The sequence below is a fragment of the Gymnogyps californianus genome, chromosome 25, assembly GCF_018139145.2.
Source record: "Gymnogyps californianus isolate 813 chromosome 25, ASM1813914v2, whole genome shotgun sequence".
Taxonomy (NCBI): domain Eukaryota; kingdom Metazoa; phylum Chordata; class Aves; order Accipitriformes; family Cathartidae; genus Gymnogyps; species Gymnogyps californianus.
The window spans coordinates 1,419,018-1,432,563 of record NC_059495.1 but is presented as its reverse complement, the minus strand read 5'-3'; the positions used below and the strand labels follow the sequence as shown (position 1 = coordinate 1,432,563).

At 52.1% G+C, this 13,546-nt stretch overlaps 2 protein-coding genes across 3 annotated transcripts; one reads left to right on the top strand and one right to left on the bottom strand.

The window, feature by feature from the left end:
- Positions 1 to 329: 329 nt before the first annotated feature.
- LOC127025805 (T-cell surface glycoprotein CD3 gamma chain-like) lies at positions 330 to 3,668 on the top strand. 2 transcript variants are annotated; one of them, XM_050910923.1, is made up of 5 exons: positions 330 to 449; positions 1,648 to 1,860; positions 2,359 to 2,490; positions 2,922 to 2,965; positions 3,350 to 3,668. In XM_050910923.1, exons 1-5 carry the CDS (start codon positions 377 to 379, stop codon positions 3,410 to 3,412), a joined length of 525 nt encoding a protein of 174 aa, XP_050766880.1. In that variant the 5' UTR covers positions 330 to 376; the 3' UTR covers positions 3,413 to 3,668. The 2 variants fall into 2 exon arrangements, with proteins under 2 accessions (XP_050766880.1, XP_050766879.1); XM_050910922.1 differs by lacking the exon at positions 330 to 449 and having other exon boundaries at positions 1,557 to 1,860.
- Positions 3,669 to 6,549: 2,881 nt separating this feature from the next.
- LOC127025857 (T-cell surface glycoprotein CD3 epsilon chain) lies at positions 6,550 to 12,964 on the bottom strand. The gene is made up of 7 exons (XM_050911001.1): positions 12,875 to 12,964; positions 11,395 to 11,415; positions 11,084 to 11,104; positions 10,356 to 10,553; positions 9,404 to 9,556; positions 8,266 to 8,312; positions 6,550 to 7,907 (listed from the first exon to the last, which is right to left on the bottom strand). The coding sequence occupies exons 1-7, from the start codon at positions 12,921 to 12,923 to the stop codon at positions 7,851 to 7,853; spliced, it is 546 nt and encodes a 181-aa protein (XP_050766958.1). The 5' UTR covers positions 12,924 to 12,964; the 3' UTR covers positions 6,550 to 7,850.
- Between the last annotated feature and the right edge of the window lie 582 nt (positions 12,965 to 13,546).

The window sequence follows — 13,546 nt, the reverse complement described above, 5'->3', positions numbered from 1 at the left end:
GGGGGTCCATGGCTGCTGCGGGGTTCCTTGGCTGCTGGGGGTCCATGGCTGTGGGGGGCCCCTTGGCTGCGGGGGGTCCATGGCTGCTGGGGGCTCCCTGGCTGCTGGGGCTCCCCGGCTGCTGGGGGACCCACCACCTCGGGCCCAGCTGTCCTCCCCTGCCTTTCCAGGGGCGCCATGGCTGGGGCTGGGGTTGGGGCGAGGAGGCAGGCCCAGGGCACCTCAGACATCCCCCAGCTGCTGGGGAGGAGGGAGGCTCCAGCCCCCGGCATCCGGTACCTGACAAAGATCTCGGGGCGGGTGGCGCGTCGTGGTGAGGAGCTCTCTCCACCTCCTCTCCTCCGGACGGGGGAAAGAGCCGCCACCGCTTCGTGCCATGTGGAGGGGAAGGGCCCTGGGTGCCTGGGCGCTCCTCGCCAGCCTGGCCGCGGCCAGCTGGGGCGTCCGAGGTAAGTCCCCGGGGTGAGCGGCTGCCCGTGGGCTGCTGCGGTGCTGTGCCCCACAGCTGGAGCAGCGGCGGTGGCACCGCGCAGACCGACGCAGTACGTGGAGCCCCCCGGCGTGGTGCGCCCGAGGGACCCCTGCGCAGATGGCGAGGCTGGGGCTCGTCCCGCAGGCGGCAGCCGGTCAGCAGCGGTGCCCGTTGGGCACTCGCCATGGTCCCTGGGGGCTGCCACCTGTATTGCTTGCACCGCGGGCGTCTCTGCGGTGGTGGGAGGGTGGCTGGGAAGCAGGCCCCCGCGGCTTGCTGGGGTTTTCCATCGCGGCACCTTGTCGTGAGGTTCGTAAATGCCGATGGGGGAAAAGGGAGCAAATCAGCGCAACGGTTCATGAGGACGGGGTCGCTCTGACGACCTTGCCTGCCCTAGACCATTGCTGCGACAGTCTGGAGCCGTGTGCGTTACTCCGTGGCTATCTGTTCTAGCTCAAACCCGCCTTGCAATGACGGAGCATGTAAAGTTGGACTTGGCAGTACTGTGGTGTTAGACCTAAGTAGCCGTGGGCTTTGCGCCCTGCACAGATATGCAAGCAGGAGAGGCTGTATTCTGTACTCCCCTCCGGCGCTCAGCAAATAAGACAGGGAATTTACTCTCCATTTGGAGACTCTGAAGGTGATGCCTTTGGGCCGAGAAAGCAATTCTGTGCGGTTTTTTGCATGCTTTTCACTAAAAATGTTTTTTACTATTGGGTAAAAACCCAAATGGGTTTTTGCCTCCCCATTTGGGCTCAGCTCCTGTCCCTGCTGGTGGAAACATTTCGCTTTCCGTTGAAATGTCTCTCGCTGCAGTTGCACTTCAACACCAATGCAATCTGTGTGCGGGATGAGGGTCATGCACATACAGTTTGAATGGAGTCCAGCTAGATGCCCAAATCCAGTTAGTGTTCACTCTGAGGTAATGTGGATCTCTCAACTACCCAGAGCTGCATTAACGTAACCACCAGTTGAACACTGGACTACTTTTCTGCTGGGTAGTCTGCTTTTTCCAGAGTTTTTTGTTCGTGGTGTCCTTTCCGCTGCTCAGGGGGGATAGCCTAATGGGATGCTCTCTGCGCTAGCCATCTCCATGAACGAGATCTCTGAGTTCTGCACCACTGTGAGGGTTAAGAACTCAGCTGTGAAGCGCTCTGCTCTCCTTTTTTTTACAGGAGAGAACATAATCGTGAAAGAAGCCAGTGGGAAGGTGTTCCTGCAATGTGTAACAGGCAGCCAAAGTGAAGTCATATGGCTAAAAGATGGGAAAACGATAGGAAACACAACACAGCTGGACTTGGGTGCAGTTTACGATGATCCCAGAGGTACCTATACATGTGAAACGGAAAGCGGAAGGAAAAGCTTCCACCTCCAATTGCACTATCGAAGTAAGTGTTGCAAATGTGGTTTCTAGAGCCAGAACTGCTTGGAGTTGTCACCCAAGCAAATTTTTGAGGGAACTACTGATTTCCCAGAGTTTGAGGGTGGTTCCACCAGTTTGCAGAAGTCCTGACAGCTCGTGTTCTAGGTTGCCCTTGGGAACAGCCAAGCTGCACGTTCCCCTGCATCTGGTGTCCCCGTGAGAGCTCTACAGCGTCATGTAGTGGCATTCCTGGCTGCCTCATTGCTAGCTGCTCGCTGGCCCTGCTGTGGCCTGCCCTGAGTGCTGGGGACACGTGGCAGCCTGCACCACTGCCTTGGGTCACACGGCAAGCCAAACTTAATCCCTGGTCTCTGTCGCCCTGGGACTGGAGCCTGCCTGGACTGGCAGAGCTGGCTGAGCGCCTTGGGCTCAGCCTGGCCCTGGCAGCAGGGCGGAGGCGGCCAAGGGGCAGGGTCCTGGTCATGGCCCTGCTTTCAGTGTCTGTGTCCTTTTGGGCTTCCAGTGTGCCAGAACTGCATCGAAGTGGACGCTCCCACCATCTCGGGGATCGTGATCGCGGATGTTGTCGCCACCGTCTTCCTGGCGGTTGCTGTGTATTGCATCACCGGCCAGGACAAGGGACGCATGTCACGAGGTGAGGGGAGAGGCCCACTGGCTGCCCGCGGATGGGGACGGGAAGTGCCTGGGCATCTCTAGGAGCTGCACGGTACCTAGGGACTTTCCATCACTGCCCACAGAGCCGAGTCACTGCAAGCTGCAGGCAGCAGCCAGCACACAGCGTGTCTAGGGTAGGGATCCACGTGAGCACTCCGTGCACCCTTCCTGCCCCTAGCTCAGCTTCCCAGGAGAAGCCAGCAAATGCACAAGGTTAACCAAAACATCATCCCAGGGACAGCAGCTGGTGACACAGGAACATCTGAGGCCTTGCAGGGGCTTTCCACCGAGCCTCCCAGAGGAAGTAAAAGCACAGGGCTGAAAGCAGCCAGCTGCTTGGGTTTGTTTGCGAATGTTCACCGCACTGCCCATGACTCCCCTAATCCTTGACCACCTTCTTTCTTCATTTAGCTTCTGACAGGCAGAACCTGATTGCCAACGAGCAGCTCTACCAGGTGAGTGTGGGCACGCACGTGTGTGCGTGCGTGTGCGTGGGCTTCAGCACCTCTGTGTGGTGCGGGGCTGCGTGGTGGGACCGGCGTGGCCGTGACGGCACAGCTGCTGGGGGATACTCGATGCCTGGAGGCACTGAGCCGCGTTGGAGATTGCTCTCCGCTGGGCCATTCGCAGCCACCTCCCCCTGAGTGACCCAGAGGATGGGGCAAGCTCAGCCACCCCCTGCCTCTTACTCCCTGGGGCTGTTAAGCTCTGTGTGTGGGGAGGGAGAGCTTGCCAAAAGCTTGGCAAAGAGAGGGCTGGGCCAGCTTCCCCTGTACCCTCCCTGCCAGGGCTGGACAGACACAACTGTAGCTCATCTCACCTTTTTTTTTTCCTCCTAGCCCCTTGGCGAGCGGGACGACGGACAGTACAGCCGGCTGGCACCTGCCAAGGCCCGCAGGTGAAGTGGGAAGACGCTGGGGCCTGCGACTACTTCACACCAGGAGTGATATTACAGCAAAGCCACCGCCAGTGCCCGAGAGCACTGGTACCCTGCCCTGGCACTGCCTTCGTAAGCTCACTGCTGGCAGAAGATGGTGCGGGTTTTTGCCTAGAGAGCCCTCTGGCTCCTTGCCAGGATGGGCTGCTTGTAGCACTCTGCTCTTTCCAGGACCTCTTGCACTTCTGTATTCCTCTCATTAAAGATAAGCCTGTCCCGTAGCCTCCCTGCTCCATCGGTTGTGTTGAGGCCTGGGGAGCCGTGCAGTCGCTAGGGAAGGTGCACGCTGGATGCGATCTGCCTGCAGAGCCATAAGGCTCCTGCCTGTCCTGGCAGGACGCTGCTCTGCCGGCGCAGGCAGGTGCCCATGGCTGTGCCGCCTCTCTGTGCCAGGATCTCAACGACATCCGGGTCCGTTGCTGAAGCTGAGGATGGCGGTCCTTGTGAAGGGAGAGGGCTGCCGCCCCTGGCACTACCAGAGGCTTTGTCTCATTTAACTCCCCTTCCAGAACGGGGAGCGGGGACACCAGGAGGACAGAGACGCTCAGCAGGGTCTGTGTCACCCCTGCAAAGCGCCTGCGTGCCTCAGTCCCCGGGACAGAGCTGGGGGGCTGGCAGGAAGGAGGATGGGAGAACGTTTCCTCTGCACAGGCAGGGTTTGGCATCTAATCGCAGTCTCCAAACCGCAGTGGCTTGCCAGGTCCCTGGCGCCCAGGCAGGCTGCAAGTTGCCTCGGTGCTTAGGGGAGTGAAGCATGAGCAAAGAAGCAAGCTGTGCTGGCTCCCCAGAAGAGCTCGCTGGGGCTGGGCCCAAAGAGGAAACGGGAACAGCAGAGGGGACGAAAACTGCAGCTGAGACCGTGCAAAACACGTGGCAGCAGAGTTGGCCAGGCAGCGAAGGCCGGAGGCAGTCCACGCTCCCTGCACGTCCAATGTTCTTGGGAGGCTCCCCCACCCTCTTCTGCCTCTGCAGCCCCCCGGAGAGTGACTCGCCTTTGTGACCAGGCATTGGCAACCCCTCTTTCAGGCTCGCTAGCCATCCCAGCGTGCTGAGTACAGGATGCAGTCGAGCAAACTTTCAGAGCCTTTCCCAGCTCAACCACCTTTCCAGACACTGAGCAGCGCTGGGTCTCCCCACACCAACCCAGCTCCTCCTGGCAAGGTCCCCGCTCCCCAGCTCTGAGCAGAAGCGGCTAATGTGGTCTGACTATGACCAAAACGGGAGGCACATAACAGACAGGATCAGCTAGCAGTTAGAAACCTCAGAAACCAGGTCAGCCTCCATGTGCCAGTTGCACACACCTGTAGGTTGCCTTTTCCTGCTTTTCGAAGAATCTGGGTGACAGGCTTTAGAGAGGACCAGGCTGTGAATTGCCTTGTGACTCAGTGGTACAAAGCAAGCACCAAAAAAGTTAACACTCAATAAAAACTGGCCACAAATCTGTGACGCATCTGACGCCGCGAAACAACACGTAGGCTGTGCAAAGCTGTGGGTCCACCCCATGTGCCCTTACAGGAATCAGCGTGTGATCAGCCTTGCGGACAGTGAACAAGAAAATGACCTCTTTTCCTATGGTGTTGGCTGTTTACGCGACAACATTTTGCTCTTCACAGGAGCGGAATAATATCTTAGTGGTTTTTCCGCTCTAACCTGCTCCAGTGAAGGGTGAGCCTGATGTGGCCGTTGCAGGCAGAATACGCCAATGCCTGCCTTTGGTCTGCAAAACCATCTGGGTAGAACCTTAGGAAAAAAGTGACCAGCAGACTGCCTAGTTCGTAGCGCTTTCATCACCATCAGATCTCAAAGCAATGAGCAAAGGTGGCTAACCACACCCAGAGAGCAGGAGAAACCCAGAGCAGAGCGGGTGGGTATGCTCCGCACAAATCAAAGAGCCAGCAGAGGCAGCATTTACAACTCATCTATTTGTGAGAGGCTCCTCAGCACCGCGCCCTTGGGAGGACAAAGAAGTATTTCTGCAGTGCAGCTAAACACAGAGGCAGAGAGATGTCACTGGATGGGTGCTGATCCCACTGAGATAAGGAGAGCGTAGGATGGCACTGACTGGGGCAAACGCTAGGCAAACACGCAGCCCCATAAATGGTGGCAGAAGCACCGGGGTGTAGCTTGAAGCAAAATTTAGACCTTGTACACCCAGAGTGGTCGGAGCTTCTCACATCCCATTTGTGGCAATGGGCTGTATGGCTAGGCTGAGCAAGCATCCCTGGAGCAGTGATGTTTTGCAGAACTGAGAACATGGCCCAGAGTGGTTTTAGAGCTGCCGGGGGTTAGTGCTCTTTGTATCTTGCAATCTCCCTCCTAGCTGTTCAGCGCCTTGTATGGTAAACCCAGCTGTGCTGCCTTTAAAACCACATCCTGCAGGGTAAGCACAACAATCTGAAGCATGAAACTTGCTGGGTGTTCATCTCCCCAGGCTGAGACTCAAGGGTTAAACCACCCCCAGCCCCCGTCACTGCTGCTGTTTCCTTTCTTCAGAGCTCTCGCTCTGCAGAGCAACAGAAATGTGGCTCGCCCAGCTAGTGTTAGAGCAGAAACGTTCCCAGGCACCACAGCATCTCTTGAGCCCTTCTTAAGTTACTACCTGTCCCAGTGCTGCTGCTTTGGAAACCGCAGCTTTTAAAATCGGGCAGATTTAAAATCTGTATGTTGAGTGCCTGGGACCTCAGCTATTTTGCTTGCCCCCAGACAGCAGCCCCAGACCCCCTCCCCAGCTCCTGCTGGCCCCTGCCCTGCTCTCAGGCCCCGCTCTCCTAGGCACGGCAGCGCGTTTTTGTGTGTGTAATCGTCCCCCGCCATCCTGGCCCAGTCTGCTCCCAAACCCTCGTAGGCTGCTGCTAGCTGAGTCAGCACAGACCCACAGAAGACAGAATCCACTGTCTCGGACTACTCCTGACCTGGGAACTCCCCTTAACAAAAACCGTTTAACAGAGACAAAAACACAGGGGAAATCTTTTCCAATGCATACCTGGGGGTGTCGTCTCCCATTTTATTAATATATTACAGTTTTTAAATGTATATAAAAAAGTTAAAACTGATCTTCACCAATGGCAAAGAAGCCTGCCATCTTTCTAACAGAACCCAGGCAGAACTCAAGTTACAGAGCTGAAATGGGGAGAGAAAGGGCAGCAGCAGAGGACAAATCACAAGAATCTCCAAGAGCGATAGCTCTGGAAAATGAAACTCCACCAGCAAATGTACACCCCTTAGGGTACAACACGCTCAAAGAAATGTGTTTATCCTAGACTACACGATAGAATATCAGTAAAAATTGAGTCCATGAAGTCTCTGGGATGAGAAGGACAGCCTAGCAAAAGGGTTTGATGCTCTCTTGGATTTTGTAGGTCCTGGGCTTTATCTCTGTGACCCCAATGCATTCATTTCAATTCCAGTGACCAAGCTGTTTCAGAGCAGAGTGCTAGTCCTGGGGCTGAGCTAAAGGGTCTCAGTTCCTATCTGGGAAACATGAAAATCCCTGTTGTGCTGTCTCAGTCAGACTGCAAAGCTGACACTCATTGCTAAGTGGGGGTTCAGATCTTAGCTGAAATACCTAAGAGCCTCACTATTTAATAGCAACAAAGATTTAAGCCAAGCACTTACATTTCCTAATAGGAGGCTTTCAGATGGCTTGGGAAGGCGCCAAATCCTCATGTGACCCTATGAGGATGTTCTGCCGAAGGTCTGAAACATAAAGGTCGCTGGATGCAAAGTGGTACTCAGCCCCACTCATTTCCTACAGAAGAAGGGCTGGGGGATGGACAGGTCGGTCTGCGTGTACTGGTAGAAGTGCTTCTCACTTTTTTAAAGGAAAAGTGTTCTTTCTGACTGAAATATTTTCATTCAAAGCAGTGGCTTTTCTATGAAAATGTACCATTTTGGTTTTTATATGCTGACTGCCTCTGTTCCTTTTGTTACAATCCTGGGCAGCAAAACCAAGACAGGCTATGAACATGAGAGCAGGACAAGGTCAGAGGCCAGTCACTCTGAGAAGGACCCACTCTAGCTACCGAGGGAGGCACAGGGAGCAAGTGGAGGCACTCAGGGCGGAAATTAAATGGGAGGGAAAAGCAGAGCATGCAACTGGAGCAGAGAGAGAAGTGTGAGGGAGAAGGAGGCCAGGAACCACGGGTGAGGCTGCAGTCCTTTAATGAGAAGGAAAACTTCTCTTGCCAATGTGCTCATTTGTTCTTTTCCCAAATTCAAACCGAAGGCTGAAGGAACACATCAGGGTGGGACAGCGGATGGCAGCAGGGTGCCTGTCCTGTGTAGCTGCCTGGCTTACCGCAGAGCGCCTGAGCCTCAGCAGGCCTGCAGAGAACCGGTACCGAGCTGGGCAGAAGCGCTTAGCCCCTCTGCTGCTGTTTTCTAGCCTGTCAGCTGTGGGAATTTCAGAAGCCCCTGGACTCCAGGCCTGCATACACTTCCCGCTGGCCTTTCCGGATGGGCTGTGGGAACAGCAGAGATATTAGTTTGGGAATCCTTATTAACACACCCTCAAACAACGCCAGAGTCTTGGTCCGCACAACACGTGGAGAAAACCACAACGGAGAGAGCAGGCGTAGTGCTGCTCTGGTAGTGTGCACCGTGCGCAGGAAGCTGCGGTTCTGCTCCCGACTCCCTGTGGTAGCACCAGGAGAAGGGGCTCTACCCTCGCCACCTTTTTCCTCCGCTCCCGGGAAAGCCTGGAGGTTGACTGGATGCTTCTTTGAAGGAGCAAAAAAGGATAAATGCTACAGATTCCCAGCTCTGGCTATCCCTCCCCAAACAGCAAAGAGAGATGGAAAAAACGCAGGTACTCCATACCTCATAGTCCGGGTTTGGAACAGGGGGAGGACGCTGCGTCTTCTGACCTGCAACAGAGGCACAGAGAGGTCATCCTTGGTGATGTTTCATGTAACACAGCACGAGGGACTTTCACGGAGATGATCCCAGGGTAATGCATACCATGGGTCAACTTGCATGGCTTTATTATGAGCTTAGAGCTTTTAAAGACCCAACTGCTGCAGGCAGGAAGCCTCATGATCATTTAGGAGGAAATAAGCTTTCTTTTAGAAAGGGTAAATTTCTGGCTTTCCTGGTTGTGAAGAAATACTTGAAAACAAGAAGGTTCCATCAGCACAGCTCCACAATATGGATACCAGATCTACACTCCTCCGCCTCAGCAAGCTGCACAGGCATGAGCACATCATCACATTGCTGCTGAACCCAGCACACAACGTGCACACTAAGCACACAATAGGGAATTTAGACTTGCTGAAAGATTTATATCAGCTTTGTGGAGGCTAGGGGAAAAGTGGCAATGCCTGATCTGCACAAAGCCTGCCTGATGAGCACCCATCGTACGTGTCTGACAGGCAGTCTCCTGGTATAAATGTCACCGTCAACACTTCTTGTACAAATCTGAACCAGCATCGTGAGGTCAGCACCCTGCATCACTTTGCCCTGGCATTTGCAACCCATGAGCCCCACTGCTGGACCCACTGGGTCACCAAACCATGGCCTCAGAGGCCAGAAAATCAAATTTGTAGTTTTAATAACACCACGATTTCTAATCACATGTTCTGTGTGTGGCCCTAATTCGTGGTCTTTGATTGCCTGAGACAGCAGCTGAGTGGGCCAGGGCCAGGCTGGGTTTGCAGCTACACTTGCAAGCTGAGCATCCGCCGTACAGAGTTTGCTTCAGCACACTCAACGCTGCTGCACAACAGCCTGTGACATGGTTTCCTATGGGCAGGAAGCCTTTGACACAACATGGCAGCCGCACCCATCCCATACAAGAAGGCAGCCCAGTGCAACAGATGTGGCAAGCAGGAGCGTTGTTTGGCGAGGACTTGGAGGCTTGGGGGGAACAGAGGATGCTCCATCACTAAGCAGGGGCAAGTGCTTAATTTATTGCTTAGTGGACATCATGGAGAGCAGAGACGCCCGAAATGGCTCTTACCTCGTGGCCGACTGCCAGCACTAGCGCTCGCTCTCCCCTTCCTGTCTTTGCTGAAGTAATAGACCAGAATCAGCACCCCGAAGGTGATGAGAAGGTCTGCAGTGATGATCCCTGTCACTGCCAAGGCATCCAGCTCCTCACAGTTTGCGCACACTGCCAGGAGGAGAGATGAAGGTGCTCAGAGACGGGCACCCTTCCTTTCCAGCAAGGAAAGTCCAAGCCTAACTCATCTGCTTAGTGCTAGCAGAAAAGATACAGCTCTGGGTGGGAAGGAGAAAAGAGCAAGCAGAAGGGAAGGGGGACAGCACAGGCCATTCTATCTGCCCCGCCATTTCGGTCTGCAAACAGACACAGCCAGGAGGCTGGCGTGTGCAACCTCCTTCACTACCCTCTGCCGTTTGCATGGCCTGAGCCGGAGGGTGCAAAACATCTCCTAGATCATTGCTGCTCTCTGCCTGTGCTGGACTCTAAGTCCCGAGTGCAGAGCAGCTGCCCAAATTGCAAATGTCTCAGAGGGTTAAATCACTCTGTCAGGGTGAGGGTAAACTCCCCCTGGTTGATGGGTCACAGCAACCAGGCTGTGCGCTCCAGATGGGAGGTTTCCACCCTGCAAGATAAGAAATGCCTCTGGCCTTTGTGACAGACATTACTCTTGCCTTGTAGCATGGCAGAAGCTGTATAAAAAAAGATCGCGCACTGTATGTGTGGGAACCATTGACATGCAACCAGCTTGAGGACAGCGGAAGAGAAAGGCATAGAGAGCAGGGAGATTCCTTTTGCCAAAGATGTGCTCTTGGACTCTTTTACTGCCCACACAGAGAGGGAAGGGCCTCAGCAGAATCGCATTCACCCAGCCCAGCAGCACTGCAAATCGGGTCTCAGCTCCTACTATCTGTCACTGAAATGCGTAGACTTTATCTTTAGCCCGTAGACTGAGTGCTTTTTCACTCACCTCTGGCGTTCAGGTACATTTCATGCTTCTTATCACCTGATGAACAACTCACGTTGGCAGGAGAGCTGTCGTGATTCTCTATAACGAACTTCCTCTCATTGCTGGCTTGTTTTGTCCCAGTTAACTCCCAGAGGATGCTGCCTTCAGTCAAGGGACATGTGATTGTCACCGTGGTTCCGGAAATCTCCACCAGGAATTCTTTATTGGAAGATGGGCCAACGAGAAGGGAAACCAGCATTACAAACGGCTTCTGAACAGGCTTCCCCGCCCACCCTTGATCCCACAACAGTTTGCTCTGCAAAATCTTTGATTTCATGGTGTAATGTAAATTCCCTGTGTATATGTCTTCTGCATGCATGTTTTCCTTTAGTTTTTGACACCGATCCTTTGCAACACTAAGCAGTATCAAAACACCATCACAGAGTGTTCAACTTCATGTCAGAGAGCCTGGCCACCTGCCATTCATCGTTCTGTTTATCCATATGCTTGCTGGTCTCTGCAAATGGCCAGCCCTGCTTGGAGACCACTAACGGTAATTAGGGGCAGCTCGTTATAGCTGATTTTTCTGATGGGTGATGACAGTAGCAATTAACAAACAGGAAATTTTTTTCTCCTAAAATACTGCTCGAACTCAAATATTTCTATCTGCATTTCAGTCCTCACCTGTGAGGCATCTGCAGTCTTTATATCATGCTAAATAGTTAAGAACGCTGGTAAAATACACTTACCCTCCTGCAGTTCGGTGTCTTCTGCAAAGGAGAGAACAATAAGTGTTAACAAATCAGCCCGCTATTACCTTACTGCTTGTTGCTGTTGGAAAATGCCCAACCCTGCTTGGGGATCACTAGCAATATTTAGGGACAATTCATGACAGCCGATTTTTCAAATCAGTGAGATCAGTAACAATTCATGAACAGGGAATTTTTCCTATCCTACAATATTTGCAACATTCAAATATTTCTATTTGACTTTTAGTCCTCACTTGTGAGGCATAGTTGGTCATACTAAATAGTTAAGAATGCTGCTAAAATACACTTACCCTGCTGAGCTGCGGTGCCAACTGCAAAAGAAAGAATAATAAATGTTAAGTAGTTTAGCTACTTGTATCTTACACCTTTCCTACTTCAAGGATATTCTTTCTGAACTCAGCTGCTTGAAAGAGATGTTTATACTCCTGTATTTGTGCTAAAGGCACCAGAAGCATTCTGTTAGCTGAGACAGGATGTTGATTTGAAATGAAGTCTTTTCCTTTGGAAGCCATTTTTAACACGGACTAACACAAAATGGAAATTTGAATAATTTTCCGACCCAGTTTAGAAAAAGAGTTATTGCAAGCTGTACACCCAACAATTTTGCTGTATTATCATGGACCAAAGACTGCTGGAAAATCATGCCTGGTTTCTGCAGTAAGAACCACTGTCCTCTGCAAGAGTGTACTTACTGGAGGATTGGACCCTGACACTTGATTTAACGCTGTAAAGCAGTTTATCTAAGTGATTTTTCTCTCTTGGTAGGAAACAAGTAGCTCCACTGAAGTCTCTGGAGCTGGAGTATTATAGAAACAGTTTTTAGGAGGTCTGAATCAGACTTGTGATTTGCTTTAAAGACATTTGTCGATAGAAAGTAACATAAGTAAATAAAGGAATGACCTGTATTCATGTCTTCAGCGCTGTTGTCTCATCCCGGGTAATGCTTGCTTTACAATAGGAGTTACTTGTAACAAAATTGTAGATTTGCAATTCCACAGGCATAGGACTTGGCTGGAGAGAAGGTGATCTGATGCTTTTTTCTTTATATAAGATGAATTTAAATTTGAAAAAAGAACAGGCCATTGCTAAACCAAATGTTTTCAATCTTCTCAAAGAACACCAGTTGGTATTTGCAGCACATTGGCAGAGTAGCTGTAGTCTTATTGTATTATCTTTTAATTATCTTTCAAACTTATCTCTCATAGTTACCAGCTTCTTTATAGTTTTTACACTCTGCACTTCATCCTAAACCAGCTTTCTAAATGCTGGTCAGTTCAAACTGGTAACAGGGAAATTGCTACCACTCCCATGGTATCACAGTGAATCTGAACCGAAGTTTTTTACCCATGATCACAAAACAGTTTAAGAAAAGTGCATGAATAAAGCCTAAAAATAAAATTAAATCCACAGAACTTTATAGTTCACACTGCTGCAGAAAGCAATGCATCAAGCTCCAACCCTGCTGCATGAAGTTTGGAGACCAGGTGTCCTAGTGAATCAGCTAGTAAGCAAAAATTCACTAGGGACCTTAGGTTCTTTTCTCTAGGCTGAGAGGGTTGGATTCCTGTTTCTCTGTCCCTGCAACCTGCACTCTGAGGGGAACGCTCACTCTGGAGACCAGCAGCTCCATAGGCACCGTACATGCCAGTTGCAGAAGATGTGGCTGCAGGTACTTTGCAAAACCAGTCGCATGCCCCTCTGCTTTCTCCCCTGCAGCCCCTGGGCAGCCACTCTTCTGGTCCCCGTGGGCTTCTGGCCGGCTGTACTCACCCACACACAGCAGGAGTCCCAGAAGAGGCAAGGACTGCTCCAACCTCATCCTTGTGTTCCTCCTCCTCTTGCTCTTCTCTACCACATCAGATTGGCATCACTGAGGCTGGCTGCGAGAGAAGAAAGAACACATTGGCTTTTCAAGTCCTCGCTTACAAGAAAGAGGCCCAAGATTTTTTCCCAGAATTGTGTACGGCAACGAACTGAGCACTGCTGGAGAGACTCACTGTTTCCAGCGAAACCTGCAAGCAGCCAAGAAAGACACGGAACACATGTGATAAAATAAGCCCGTGTCAGGAAGTGCGGAGGCTCAAAACGTCTTCGCGGAACGTCATTGACAGCAAGGGGTGGCTGCTCTGCACCAGCCCAGTTCAGGTCTCAGGAGACCTGTTGTAACTGCCCTAGGAGCAGCAGGAGAGATAAATGAGCCTGGATTAGATTTGCCGTCAGGACCTTCCAAACAACTTTTCAAAGCCAGTGTTTCTGAAGTTCAAACTACTGCAAGCAACTTAACATAGGAGGGAATAAACAAAGGAACGAGAAACGCTACAAGAAGCTCAGCACCTAGAGACGCTGTACGGCCAGCAGAAATGGGTCTGTAAGCGCCAGGCTGTAAAACCCGGGGGTTTTAGTCACTGATGATGCAATCTGGACTCTACTTTTGTTATTTTG